The sequence below is a fragment of the Eretmochelys imbricata genome, chromosome 2 (assembly GCF_965152235.1).
Source record: "Eretmochelys imbricata isolate rEreImb1 chromosome 2, rEreImb1.hap1, whole genome shotgun sequence".
Taxonomy (NCBI): domain Eukaryota; kingdom Metazoa; phylum Chordata; order Testudines; family Cheloniidae; genus Eretmochelys; species Eretmochelys imbricata.
The window spans coordinates 230553116-230567610 of record NC_135573.1 but is presented as its reverse complement, the minus strand read 5'-3'; the positions used below and the strand labels follow the sequence as shown (position 1 = coordinate 230567610).

At 39.7% G+C, this 14495-nt stretch overlaps 1 protein-coding gene across 1 annotated transcript in view; it reads right to left on the bottom strand.

Annotated features, from left to right (window-relative positions):
* MALRD1 (MAM and LDL receptor class A domain containing 1) overlaps positions 1-14495 on the bottom strand; it is a 513316-nt gene that overhangs the window by 351786 nt on the left and 147035 nt on the right. The window contains exons 6-8 of the mRNA XM_077808757.1: positions 14032-14125; positions 8675-8821; positions 1935-2092 (exon numbers count right to left, since the gene is read on the bottom strand). Coding sequence (XP_077664883.1) covers positions 1935-2092; positions 8675-8821; positions 14032-14125 — 399 coding nt within the window. The remainder of the gene's footprint in view (positions 1-1934; positions 2093-8674; positions 8822-14031; positions 14126-14495) is intronic.

The following is a 14495-nucleotide window of genomic DNA, read 5'->3' as shown; positions in this document are numbered from 1 at the left end:
ACATCTGATTTGTGTCCAATTAGATGTCAAGAATTATAACATTCATAAACCAGTCGGAGAACACTTCAATCACTCTGGTCACGCGATTACAGACAGGAAAGTTGTGATATTACAACAAAAAAACTTCAAAACCAGATTCCAGCGAGAGACTGTTGAATTGGAATTCATTTGCAAATTGGATACAATGAACTTAGGCTTGAATAGAGATTGGGAGTGGCTAAGTCATTATGCAAGGTAACCTATTTCCCCTTGTTTTTTCCTACCCCCCCCCCACAGACTTTCTTGTTAAACCCTGGATTTGTGCTGGAAATGGCCCATCCTGATTATCATATACATTGTAAGGAGAGTGATCACTTTAGAGAAGCTATTACCAGCAGGAGAGTGGGGTGGGGGGAGAGAAAACCTTTTGTAGTGGTAAACACCCATTTTTTCATGCTTTGTGTGTAGAAAAAGATCTTCTACACTTTCCACAGTATGCATCCGATGAAGTGAGCTGTAGCTCACGAAAGCTTATGCTCAAATAAATTGGTTAGTCTCTAAGGTGCCACAAGCACTCCTTTTCTTTTTGCGAATACAGGCTAACATGGCTGTTACTCTGAAACCTGTCAAGATGATGTGTGACTGTCGCCAGCAACTGCAAATTGCTCCACTCTGTCTTTCAGCAAGGCTGCTTGCATGGCATCACATTGTTCCGTGAGGCGGCTCCTGTAAATACTGCAGTGTACAGCTAATGTACAGGGTCCAGCGTCCAGGGTCCATGCTTATCATGCTATGGCATCCATGCGGGTAACCCAGGCTTACGAAAAAAAGGTGTGAAAAAGGCTTGGTTTGTTTGCTGTTGATTTTAGGGAGGGAGGGAGATAAGTGCAAAGATTTACGAATATGGATTAAATACACTGATGGGAGACATTCTCCCATTGGCATCGGAGCATCATCACTGAGGTGTTACCACGGCGCAGCTGCACCAGTGCTGCTGCAGCACTGTACGTGAAGACAGCCCCACAGACCACGAGACAATGCCACGGGGCAATGCTATTTCAGATGTAAGCCTTGTGAGTGCGGCGTGGCAAAGCTCTCCCCCTTCCTGATACTTGCTGGGTGGGGCGACAATTTAACTTCTTCAGTCCCGTCATTAAAATATGGAGAGCCACTAGCCAAGGAGACCAGCTGCAGTGCTCATGCCTTGAGTGAGTAATTGTACAGTAGCATCAATACTAAGTTCTGTGACAGGACTTTTACAAGGGAGAGATTTACTAGGGATTCTCAGTGGCATCCCAACAGCAGAATGTGTCCTCGTTACAGATGCAGTGGCGTCAAGTAGAATAGTACAGGAGCCTGAGTCAGGATTTATAATTGAGTTTGACATTACATTCAGCACCCAGCACTATTTGTTGCGATTGCTGATCACAAGAAAAAGGTGACTGTGTTATAGAATAAAGTAGAACATGTGACCAGTTGGTGCAGGAGTTGCTCCCAACTTTGTGCGGACGTATGATGCCAGAATCTCTGTTTTCTACTGCCTCTGCACAGGGGACAGGCGCAGTCTGAGCCTCCAGTTACCAATGCAAGTGGTATTACTTTCCCCAAAGGGACCTAGCCCAGCACGGAGGGAAGCACACATTGCATCATTTTAAAGGGCACCAGAGGTGCTGCTGTTGTCTGCTCCCTGGAAATCCCCAAAAGCCTTAACTCTGGCTGAGACAACCAAAGTACATCCTAGGATTTAAAAGTCATGCGGCCAGGTCCTCCCCGGGTTTAAATCAGTGCAGGTCCATGAAGTTCAACGGAGCCATGGTGATTTACACCATCTGAGGATCTGGCCCCCAGTCTGTCCCTAAATGTGAGGTATGCACACGTACTACTAGACAAGTTTTTTGACTGACGAGAGCAGGACTTTGTTTACTGTCTGAAAATGAATGAAAGTTTCTCCTTACCTTATTAGTATACAGTACCACTTTGAGAACACTGCTATCTGCCATGGAGTAATAAAATTGAAAATGGCAATTCTTGCCAAAGCAGTGATACATGGAGCTGTTAAGATAAGCACTTTTGTATAATGTGTTGTCATTAGCTCCCATACACACATAATGGCCTGGAAAAAAAAAGAAAAGAAAAAAATTGTATACCATTTCACAAGACACCTCTTTCCCTCAATCCTTAAAAATAAGGACTACTGGATTCCTGTCATCAAAAAGACAACTAATGGTTTCAACACCAGGATCTGGTTGTCTTGTTCTAAAATTATGAAGTGATGTGACTTGAATGGATGGGAATTTCTTATGAAAAAAACCTATAACGATTTTGTTTATACTATGACCCCATGCACCCAAATACTGGTATCAGCTGATGCTATCCTAAAGCTGTTACTTCAGACAGTAATAGTCTCAGGCCACAACCTGTCCCACATTCTGTTTACCTGCTTCACATTTTCAGTCATTCCATATCTAATCATTGTTGGATTTTATCTGAAGTTGGCTTTTCTTCCTTCCCAGTGTGTTTCTAGTAAATATATTTCACAGTAAAACTGCTATAGTCTCTAAAGAATGAAATAAAGGGGGGGGGTGGAATTCTGCCCTCCTGCAGAAAACACCATGAGGTGTAAGATCTTTACAGAGCTTATGTGTACACCAAAGTGTCGGCAGCACACTGTCTTTCCATCTGAAGCAGGAAACCAATTTGGGCTTTTCTTGACCTGCTGCCCCTCATAAAAGTGTTTCTGCAGAGACCTAAAAGAATATCTTATGTCCTCAACAGTCTCTTTTTATCTATCAGAAATAAAAAGACAAGACACCTGTTTTAGCTAGAGCATAGCTTTTTTCCCTCCTGAGTCATAGGATACTTTGCTATTTTCTGCAGCTCCCAGTTAAGATATTTCATGACATACTTGTTTGCCATTAAATCACTTTCACCTTCTGTAAATATAATTTTGATCTCAAATTTAGACCATACTCCTGGAATGCTTGAAACATAAAACGGGGAAATGGCATTTTATAAAAAAAGGTTTACAGTTGACTTTGTAAAAAGGCCACATATTCCCCCTTATTGCTGCTCTTTTGCACTTGTTATTTAGGATTCCATATTGCAATACAGCGCCTGCTATCCCTCTTCATCACTGAACCTAACCTTCATAGAGATAGCAATATTACAAAAAATACAGTGTGCTAGTCTATACAGATTCAGAAAGCATCTATATTTTTATGACTATTGCACAATGAGATCAGCCCATAAATTAGCGGTAGAATTTCTTGTGCCCATTCTTCAACTGAACTCAGAATCCTACAGCTGGTAACATTACATCTGGAGCTGGGCAAATAACTGATTTTTCCATTTACTGGCCCTTTCAAACAATTCATTCAACAATCTCAACTGGGAAATGGCGAAAACTGTTTTGTAAATCGAAAAAGTCAATAAAGGTTTCATTTCAGGCTCAACAAAATATCTTGTTGAACCTGAAATGAACTAATTTGTTTTGTTGTCAGGAACTTTTTTAACATAAAAGCAAAGCAAATGAAAGGCTAGATTAAAAAACAAACAAACAGGGTTTGGCGGGTGCCTCCCTTATAACTGTTAGACCTGTGGTTAGAGCATTCACGTGGGATGTGGAGACTCAGGTTCAGTCCCCGCCTCTGCCTGATGTGGAGCAGGGATTTGAACTCAGGTCTGCCACACTAATCAGCTAAGAGGAATGCATTCCCAGTCACATTTTACTGATCATTTCAACAGAGGTGAGAGGGAAGGGTATGATACACATTTCAGCCCACCCTCTAGGGTCTGAGCATGGTTAGCGCCAAGAGATCATGTCACCTAGGACTGTGGTCTGACAACAAGGACAAAAATCTGGATCCTACTCTAAGTGGTCACTTGAGAACTCCAGTCATACTACTAGGCAGTGCACTGGAGGAAAACATCTGCCTTCTTCTCCCTACTTATCAGTACAACGCAGGAAAGGGATTGGTTCTTATTTTAGAGTTTTGATTTGGTTGCATGGGTACATGACAAACAGGTACCGATGGAAACACTATCTGGATAGGACTAGACCGATTTGAGTATTCCTACCACTCGACTAACAAAGCTTTGTAAGGAAATTGGAGAAAAGTGTGTTAAAACACATTTTAAACTTTACTGTAAGAGGACAGATGTACAGTATAAGGCCACTACATTCATAGCAAAAAGGAGATAATAGACACTGAAAGGAGTTCAAATAAATGCCCTTCTCAACTAAATTTAAAGAGTCCTTGACCTACAAGATTATGAGGAAGTAGCAAGAAGCAGCTTTGGAAATTCTGTCTGCTGAAAACTCTCCTCCCACTGCTGAAATAATTTAAGAAAAAATCTGGATAAAACAACATACATTTTAATGATTTTGGCCATTTTCACAACATACACCTGATTGGATTTGCATCAGTAGTTACTCTTGAGGTTTTTTATTTGTTTATGTTAAACCAAGGTGTAGAATCTGTTTTGATTTTTTTTTAGGAAGAAAGAACTGTGGGAGCCACATGCAGCATGGTGTAGGCTTAGAGACTGAAAAAAGAAAAATATCTGGTAATGAATAAAAATACAGTAAGGATAGAAACTATAAGGTTAAAGGAGGGGGGGAAACTCTAAAAGAACTTCTAACTTTAGAAAAACTAGAAGAAATAAAGTAACATAACAAGTGGGGGAATGAAGCAACACAGACAAAAAATATAAAAAGTCAGCCAAGGTCCGAAAATATTTTATTAAATTTAAGAATACCAGGAAAGGAGGATTACTCAAATCCTATAGTCAATTCTTTCTTTATAAATATAATTGTCTAGACCTGCACTCCGTAATTTAGTTTCTGACCCCTTCCTATTTATGGTAGTGGAAGCTTTGATCAAAATCACAAGCTAAAGCTTAGTCAAGCTCAATTTGCAAGTTTGAACCTTTCTACAATACATTTTGAGGTTTCATTACACCGTAGCTCTGTTTTTTAGCGTTTTAGTCATTAAGATGACCTCTGCTCTCTCTTTATAACTTGAATAATTAGCAAGAAAAGAAATGCTGAAAAATTGTGCATCAAGCAGCGAGGAGCTGAACTAGTTCAGTATTGTTGGATGCCTTCCAACATTTATGAAGAATTCATTTCTGTGTATTGCTGTGCCTTTTCTCTCATGTGTTTATGTGTTGTTTCTCCTTTACAATATAAAGTGCTTAGAGCAGCCCCAACCCACTGTTTATGAAGAATATATTCAGCCTACTCAATTACTTGTATCTATTTACCCAATTAATGATACCCACATACCTGAATGACAGGCATTTAAAAACATGTTCATTCCAATACAGATTAAATGAAGGAATTAAATTTGACCCAGTCACGTAACCAATAGCCATTCCAGCAGATAAAAAGGGCAGTTAGGGTGTTCAGCACCTAGAGAAAAATGATTGACTGTACTGGCACACATGAAGGCTCATAGCCATTACTGACATAATACTCCACTAATAAGTTAGTGTGTGTCACCGACTGAGGCAATGCCCTTCATGGGAGGTGTTGAATTGAAGTCCCTTCTTTGCTAACTGTCCAGGCGGAAATTAAAGGTCCCAGAATAATTCAAAAGAATGGAGGAATCTCCTTGGTTTCCTAGGCAGCATTCCCTCTGCCCTATAACATATTTTAATGTCCAGAAATATGGACTATTAATAAGTGCATATAGCAACCACATTTGCCTACAAGGAAAATACTTACTATCGACATCTTATTCATTGTTATAAAGTACTTTCGGATACAGAGTTGAAAATAATAAAAAGGCAGCCAAGGTCCGAAAAGGTTTTATTAAATTTAAGAATACCAGGAAACGAGGATGCTTCAAATCCTATAGGCAATTCTTTCTTTATAAATATAATTGTCTATGACCCAGATGTTATTTTTTAAAGCATCTATGTCAACTACTATGACATTTTGCAAGAAGTACTTTGCATCTCTGGACTCAGCAAAGTTCAAACAGCAATCAATAGACTATAGACTTAAAAAGTTACCATTGCAACTAGTGCTACATAGAAACATTGGCGATAGTCCTAACAGAAAAGACAAGAACAAAATGAGCCTGGAAGGCCATTCCATGGCATTTTTGATGTTTTCTTATGCTTTCAAAAGTCTTTGTCAAAATATTGTATTAACAAGTGTAGCAGTTTTGAATGCCAGGACTATAATAACTAAAGCTGCATTTTTATTAAGAACATAAGAACAGCCATACTGGGTCAGACCAAAGGTCCATTTCGCCCAGTATCCTGTCTTCCAACAGTGGCCAATGCCAGGTGCCCCAGAGGAAATGAACAGGTAATCATCAAGTGATCCATTCCCTGTTGCTCATTCCCAGCTTCTGACAATTGTGGAAATTGTGACAGATAGGGCAATTTCCTGCAATATCCAGGATTCACTTTATTGAATTAAGTTTATGTATCATTGTGGGCCATGGATTTCATGTAAGTCCGTGCAGAAGGGGGACTATAGCCCTCCAAGTACTAAGAACAGTTGTGGAGGGGAGGGTGATTAGGCAAATTTACTCAGGTTGTAACACCTTGTGATGGGGTATACAAGCCCCACACTGGAGAAAAAGAGGATAAGGAGTTGCTCTGGGCCCAGGCAGCCTCGTCCCACTGCACCAGGAAAGCTTTCACAAGCTGGAGTTTAAAAATGGGAAACAGAATAGCTCAGTGGCAGGGAGGCAGGGGAAGTAGCTGACTGATACTCTGAGTTCTTGGGAGCTGGGAACACCACAGGAGCTCTTGCTGCCTCAGGCTTGGTGATGCTGACCTGAACAAGCCTGCAAAGGAGGGTGACTTTTGAAGATCAGAAATGTATTTTTGTGTTCAGTTCTTTACTCTATCCTGTGGGAACAGGGAGGGGGTGATCCAGAGAGGCAGCTGCATAGCACCCCAAGATGCAGGGCTTAGCTGTCTACCATTGGGCCCTGGATCAGAGCCCCGTGGAGAGGCTGGGCCAGGGCTTATTTACCAACCTTTAAAGAGGGGACAATGACAGTGGGGAACCTAGTTGGTACAATGATCTTGATCCCAAGAAGCCCTGAGGCCCTTGCTGACTCGTGAAGACTTCCACATTATTGGACTCTTTATGTGTAACCCAAAAGGGGTGGACTTGAATGAGTGACCCGGCCAGAGGGCTGAGTCACTAAAAGGACAGACCAGCACAAAGCAGAGCTATAGAGAGAAAGGGGAATGTCCAAGAGGAAGACAACCTGCCCACTCCAGCCTGACTACTAAGTGGCCTTGGAAGTGAGTGGTCCCCTTCACATGCCTCCAGAAAGCTACCACCATCTGAAAAGAGGCTCGCATTTATAATTATTAATTATACAGATTTGTTTTGTCCTTGGGTGGTCCAATTAAAGGTGTAAAGTGAAACCTTGGAATGCATTGGAGGCTAATATAGAGCAGCACCTGTTAGGATATAGATATTCAAGCCTGTCTGTAAAGGCCTATACTTTCTGAATTTAGGTATATGTTTATCACTTAGTAAGTTATAGAGGTACAAAACAAGAATCAAAATCAATCTGCCTATTTGTAGGCCTTCTCTTACTGTGGCAGTATGAGGCCCTGTTCTTAGGCTAAGGCTTTTGGCTAAGCAGCAGTGGCAGCCATAAGCTGGGAAGTGGTCCTGACCAGTCACATTGAAATAAGGTGCTATTGGACTGTTAGGAATACAATCCTGTCCTGATAGTGCCTATCACCACCAGATAAAAATGGTTAAAGAAAACTTAGTATGATAGCACCCTGTCTGGAAAGAACTCACTTATCAAAAGCTGGGGTGTGAAATCCTCATTTCTGTGTTGTTCTGTCACTGTAGTCTCCACCTCCCTATTGTTTGTCTGTATAATCTCTGTCTGGTTCTCTAATGGTTTCTGTCTGCTGTATAATTAATTTTGTTAGGTGTAAACCAATTAAGGTGGTGGGATATAATTGGTTAGATCAATCTGTTAGAATTGGTTAGTTAAATTTCAGTAAAATGATTGGTTAAGGTGTAGCTAAGCAGAACCCAAGTTTTACTATATAGTCTGCAGTCAATCAGGAAGTAAGGAGGTGAATGGGAACAGGGAATGGGGGTGTGGGAATTGGAATCATGTTTCATGAAGAGGGGGGAACGGAAACGGACACATGCAAGGTTCTGTGGCATCAGAGCTGAGAAGGGGGACACTAAGGAAGGAAATTGGAATCATTGCTTGCGGGAAGTTCACCCCAATAAATATTGAATTGTTTGCACCTTCGGACATCAGGTATTGTTGCTCTCTGTTCATGCAAGAAGGACCAGGGAAGTGAGAGGGTGAAGGAATAAGCCCTTTAACAGCACCTTACAAATAACACTGCTGTGACAAAAAGGACATGGGAAGGATTTAATTTGCTATAGAATCATGATGTAATCCCCCGCCCACAGGTAGGACAAAAAATATTAAGAGTAAGATTTCATTTATCAAAGATCAGCTCGTTTGAAAACTTAGATGAAAGCTCTTGATGTTCTCATACTAAATGCATAGATCTTGTTACTCATACTGAATATTCCAAAATAAAGGCTAGTTCAAGTATAAAATAAAGCATGTGATGACTTTTAATTCTATTTCCACAATGTTTCCCTCTGACTTGTCCTATAAATTAGCACAGTCTAATGACAGCTAATAACCATGTATTTATTTAATATTCTTACCTCTAGTATCATTGCTTTGATCTTTCAGGAGGGCTGATTTTGAGGCAAGATTATTTCCTGCTTTTGTGCGCACCCAGGAAACGTGTTCAAATGATGAATCTGAATTCCAGTCACACATGTCAAGCTCAAAACTGCAAACGTGCTGCTCTAAATGGGAAAGCAATCATTCGGTTACCTCTGAAGTCATTATTTATGAGAATATTTCCCTTTAGAAATTAATGTTCATTAAACTACTTGATAGCTCGTCTGCCTCTGGTTACCTCACAAGTAACCAGCCGACCAGTGGGTTTATCGGGTATTCTAGGCTGCCATCTTTAGTGATACCACTTCAAAAAGTCACTGCCTAATGATGGATAATTCTTCCAGAGTGAAGAATTACGTTAATTTATAATAAACATAAAAAATTAGAACATGAACATTAGAAAATACAATGTTTTGATTGACCTGATCTAATTATTTTTTCTGATTTTTTTGGTTTTCAAAATTTTTGAAGTTTTAGACTTTTTGTTGGGACAGGAAAACCTTTCAAAATTTTAATTCTTGCCAGAGTGGAAAACCATTTTCCACCCAACTCTAGTTATTAAAGGCATTCTGTGGCACAGATTGAATTAGAGCCTGGGGTCTTCTGGCTCCAGCCCAGAGGTTCACTTGTACAACCCTTACCTACGGTAGTACCTCTTTATGTAAGTAGTTCCAATTAGTAGAATAATTGGGCCTGTCCTATAGTTTTTGGAGACATTACCACAACTTCCTAAAGTTCTCTCAAAACTCTCAACTCTGACTTATTTGCAAGTCTTCAGACAGAGAAAAAATTAATCTAAGATCTTTTTGTAAAAATTCAGTATTTCATAACATTGCTCCAGCTTTGCAGAAATTTAGCAAACTTAAAAACATGCAATTTTGTCAAAACAAAAAATAGTCTCTTCTTCTCCCTCTTTGGGAACACGGACTTTCAGAAATTCACTGTTTACTTTTCTTGTGGCAAGATTAGAATGAAAATGCTTGAAAATGTATGTCAGTATCTATCTATTTTTTTCTGCAATAGGAGTACAGACACTTTGATGTATATAGAAAACCTTTGAAATGCAAGCTCCACTAGATATGCTATTATAGGATATTTTTTAAAATAGCTCTCTAACATTTACTATTTAACAATTAAAAGTCATTCTGTGTAGTTTACATGTGTTTATATAATAGCTGTAAATCTGTGGCTTTTTTGAACTATGTAATTAAGCATCAACCAAATTTAGTCAATTTAAATGATCTCTTGAAGGGCTTGCTTATGCTCATGCTTAACTTTACTACAATGACTGGATTAGGGCCTAATTTGCCATTTTTATTACACACAGAAAAGCTGAAATGACAGTAAATAATTTAACTGCAAAGTACAAACTTCAAAGGATTTTAAATGTAGAGCCGTCACCCTGTTGATATCAAGTCAACCAAAGTCGGCTTTCATGTAATATATTACTTCTACAATTTTGCTGAATGGCAGACATGTACAAGCCTCAGAATAGTGAGGTGCAGTTTGACATTTCAGCAATCATTGCTTAATGATGACATCAGTGGGGAAAAAAAATTACAAGAGGACTATAGGATCTAAACCTACTTACATAAATCAGCGTTTAGAAATACTTTGGATTATCCAGCTCTAATAAAAGAATGAAGACTTTAACTGGGTTTTGAGATGTTTATATTTAAGTACATCTGGTCTAATACATTTTTCTACTAATGTCGGTCTTAGTAGAAAATATTTTTGTTATGAAGTTGGATAAAACTCTCCATTCATTTTAATTCCTGGATCTTTTTAACTTCAGGAGGAGGGGGCTACATACAAGTGGAAATCAGTGGGAGGTAGAGGAGAGTTGTGGAGAGGATTGCTGGGGGAGCGCTGAGTAGACAAGGTGGTAGCAGAAGGCAGTTCCTTGTACAGTAGAGGAAGGAGGAGTGGCACAATGAGGGAGCAAAGGAGTTGATGACAGAAGCAGGAGAAGAGTGTGTGTGTGTGTGTGTGTGTGTCTTTTTCAGCCCATTCAGAACTATAACATGGATATATATTTATCAATTATTTGTAGCGTTTTTATGTGCCCTGTTTTGGGGAGAAACCATGTCTGTTTTCAGTGGACAGGCAGAGTCTGGACCAAAAAATATTCTTTAAAAAATGAACATGCTCTCAATAAGCTAATTTATTCATGATCCCAAAAGCTTAGTTTTATATTAGTGAACACAAATGTAGCTCCTTTTGCAGAATGGCTGGTACCTAGGGTATTGTGACAGTTAGGGTTTCTGGAGAAATGCAAGTTTCACCACAAATTTCATGAAATCAGAACTAGTCTCCCTTTAGAGCCCTCTTACCCAGCCATTTCACAAAGACCAGCACAATAAGGAGTTTACACTTCAGCTGGTCATGAATCTGGCCTTCTATTTGAAATGTTCTGCATTAAAACCCCTCTTTCCTGAAGCTGGAATTCGGACTCTTTGCTCTTTGGCACCTGAGCTGTCATCTCGGGAAGCTGACTTCTTACCTATCATGTGTCTCTAAATTTGGATGTGACAAGAAATGGATCCAGGCTGAGCTCATTTGATGATCTTTGTACTGCTGCAACGGATCAGTTGCTATGTTATGCTTTGTATATAAGTAAAATAAGTTTAAAACTTATAATTAAAGATATATATTGATTCAAGGGGGGTGATTTTTTGCTTTAAAAGAGCTCTGCTTACAAAAAGAGCTCTGCTTACAAAGCCAGTAGATTTAGAGAGAGAGATACACATGCTATTTGAGAAATCAGTTAGTGAAGCAAGGACATACTGGCTCATTGGCCACAATGACAAATTATCATTTTTTTTCTCTACATCTGTCCCATTCTCCCATCTCAGCTGCAGTAATCCTCCAAGGAAGGGACAGAGAGAGAAAAATCACATTTCTGCATTGAGAGTTTCACTGACTCCCTGTTTTAAATTTGGTCTTCTAAAAAGCATACTGCAGAAGAGCGGCAGTTCATAGGGCAAGTAGGTCCAAAGCCTGTAATTTGGTTCCCAGCACTCCTCTGCAGCCCTGCTGAGTAACAGTTACTAGTGGGTACTGGTATGTAAATAACTACACCTGGCATCCCACTTCGCTTCTACCTTTCCCAAATGCAGGACATCTGAGGCATAGAAATGCTTATAACACAGCAAGTTTCTTTACCTGAAATTTAATTTTCCTATTTAAAAAGAGATGTGTCCTGTGAAATAAATATTAATCTAGCCTTGAATTATTAGGGTCCCAACGATTTGTATTTGACTCTCAGGATGAAGGTAACATCATCTACAGATGTTCAGCATTTTAAAATATTAATCAGATTGGATATCTACTTTAGATGTCAGTTCTCATTGCCTTCTCAGGGGAGCCTCCTATTTTGGATTCCAGTGCACAAAACTGTTTGCAAAAGCTAAATATACCTGAAACTTAAATTCTTCATTCCAGAAGATAACTTTGTGATGCTGGCAAACCAGACACCAGCTTATGCCAAGGTCGCCATGTCTCAACTAAACACTGACAATACACAGCTGGAAACTATCTGTCTCGCTTGTGGGTTAATATTGATAAGCTAGGTACTAGAATTATAAGAAAGTGTTCAGTGTTTGGACTCTATCAAATGCTTGCGAGCTGCTCTACGCATTAATCTTACTTGTCATATCTGTATGACATCTGTAATGTAATATTTGAGTGGGCGCAATGTGAGCCTCTGTGATCATGAATCTCCATACTGGAGAGGGACATTAAATAGTGAGAAGAGCTGTTCTTCTACAGAAAGTGTTATGCCGCTCCTGCAAGAAGAGACCCATTGATACCCAACAGGTTATGGTTGGATCTTACAACTGGAAACTCCCTGCATCTGGACTGAGGATTCATCAACAAAAGGGCTAAAGACTCTTAGTTCTGCTCTCCTCCCCATGTTGCTGCTCTCTATGTTGCTGGATCTCAGAGGGCAGGGTAAGGAGTTTCATAGGCATAAGCAAGAGATCCCCAGATACTTAATCTGAGTTAACCATAAAGGACAAATACAGCTTGCTGATTATAGAAGCCTCTATTGCCTTTTAAAACCTAAGTAACTAATTTGTGTGTCTATATCCACTTGCTTTAACCTTGTAAATAACTTTTAGATTTCCTTTTCCTATTTAATAAATCTTCCTATAGTGTATTATAGGATTGGCTTATAAGTGTTGGCCTTGATGTGAGATCTAAGGCACAACTGACTTGGGGTAAGTGACTGGTCTTTTGGAAGTAGGAGTAACCTCAATATTGCTGTGATTCTTGGTATACGGGCCATCTATCACAGAGATACACTCAAGACAGACCAGAGTATCCAAAGGGACTGTCTGTGACTCTGTTTAAGGCTGTTAATGTGCCCGATGAATTTGCACTTGGTGAAGTTGGTTGCTGGAATCTAAGCTTAGAACTCACAACCAGTTTGGGGTTTGTGTCCTGGTTTTTCAACAGTCTGCCCTGAGATTTGTACTCAAACTCTTGTGCCACTACTGGGATCATCGCAAACATATACCAGCATGGTAAAGTAAACTCAAAGAGCCTCAGATTCTCAGGCCAAGCAGCTTTCAGCACAACTCAGGAGTGGGAAGATGCGAAGTTGATTTTAAGTCACCTTTGCACTCCTGCAATTTTGGATCATCAGTGTGCCAGTACAATCTCCTGCTGTAATTCAGACTAGCCAGTGGTCCAAAAAGGTTATTATTATAGTCAGGGACCTCTGGAAGTGCAGACAAGCCCCAGTCATGTCCCTTTTCTCCTGGACAAACTCTGTCTACTGGCCACAGAAAGGGGACTGGCATAGGAAACATTCCACAGGCTCTACACCACCAGAGAATGCCATTATGCTTGGATGATCTCCCCAATGGCTAGCTACATTGACTTAATGGCTGCTTAGAGGCAGCAGAGTAGTGCAAAGTATCCACAGAGCAGATGAGAATCAGTGCCTTAAATCCTTAAAAGGTTGTTTGTTTGAGGTTTTTTTTTTTTTAAAAGGTCAGCTCCACAGCTTTCCCTCAGCTGGATGAAAACATGAATTCTCAGGCAAAGAACAGTACGTCTTTCCTGCCCATTGAAGATTTTGTGGTAGTATTTCTGCAGAAAGTTCCTGAGGCATTTATAATATACCAGATTTGTTAAAAGTATTTATTGTCCTTCTTTGTAGTTGTGTTTATGAAATCTGACAGCAGATAGTTTGGAGGAATAAAATATAAGCCACATGAAAATGATTAAGTAGTTGAGAAATCTTTTGAGTACAAAATGGCCACTTTGCGTTTTCTCTTTTGGCTTAAGGGGGAAAGAATTATTTTTGTGGTTAAAGGATTCTTACCGAATGCTGGAAAACATCCTCCACTGAAAGAAATATCATCAATAGCAATGGTGCCATCTGGTCCCCAGGCCTCAAGTGTCCCTTGAATGACAACCTGCATGATGTTTAGCAGCAAGTTAGGAGGAAATGCCATTCATGTTGTCTCACATACATAAAAAGGGGAAAAAAAGGATACCTGTATTCTGCAGAATCCCTGAAGTTGTTACATTATGTGAACTAACAGTCTAATCACACAAGAGTATATACTGTAGAGTTTCTACTGGAAATAAAGAAGCCCAGGTCATGCAAAAAAAATTATCTTAGTGGATTAACAGCCTGGCTTTTGATCACTACTGTGGTTTTTGTTGCCATGGATATACACCCTAATCATGCTTTCAGGTCAAAAGCTAAATTGACTTTAACCAAAAGGCCCGTGCAGATCACAATAAAATGTATTCCTTTCAGAGGAACTAAGTCAATTAGGA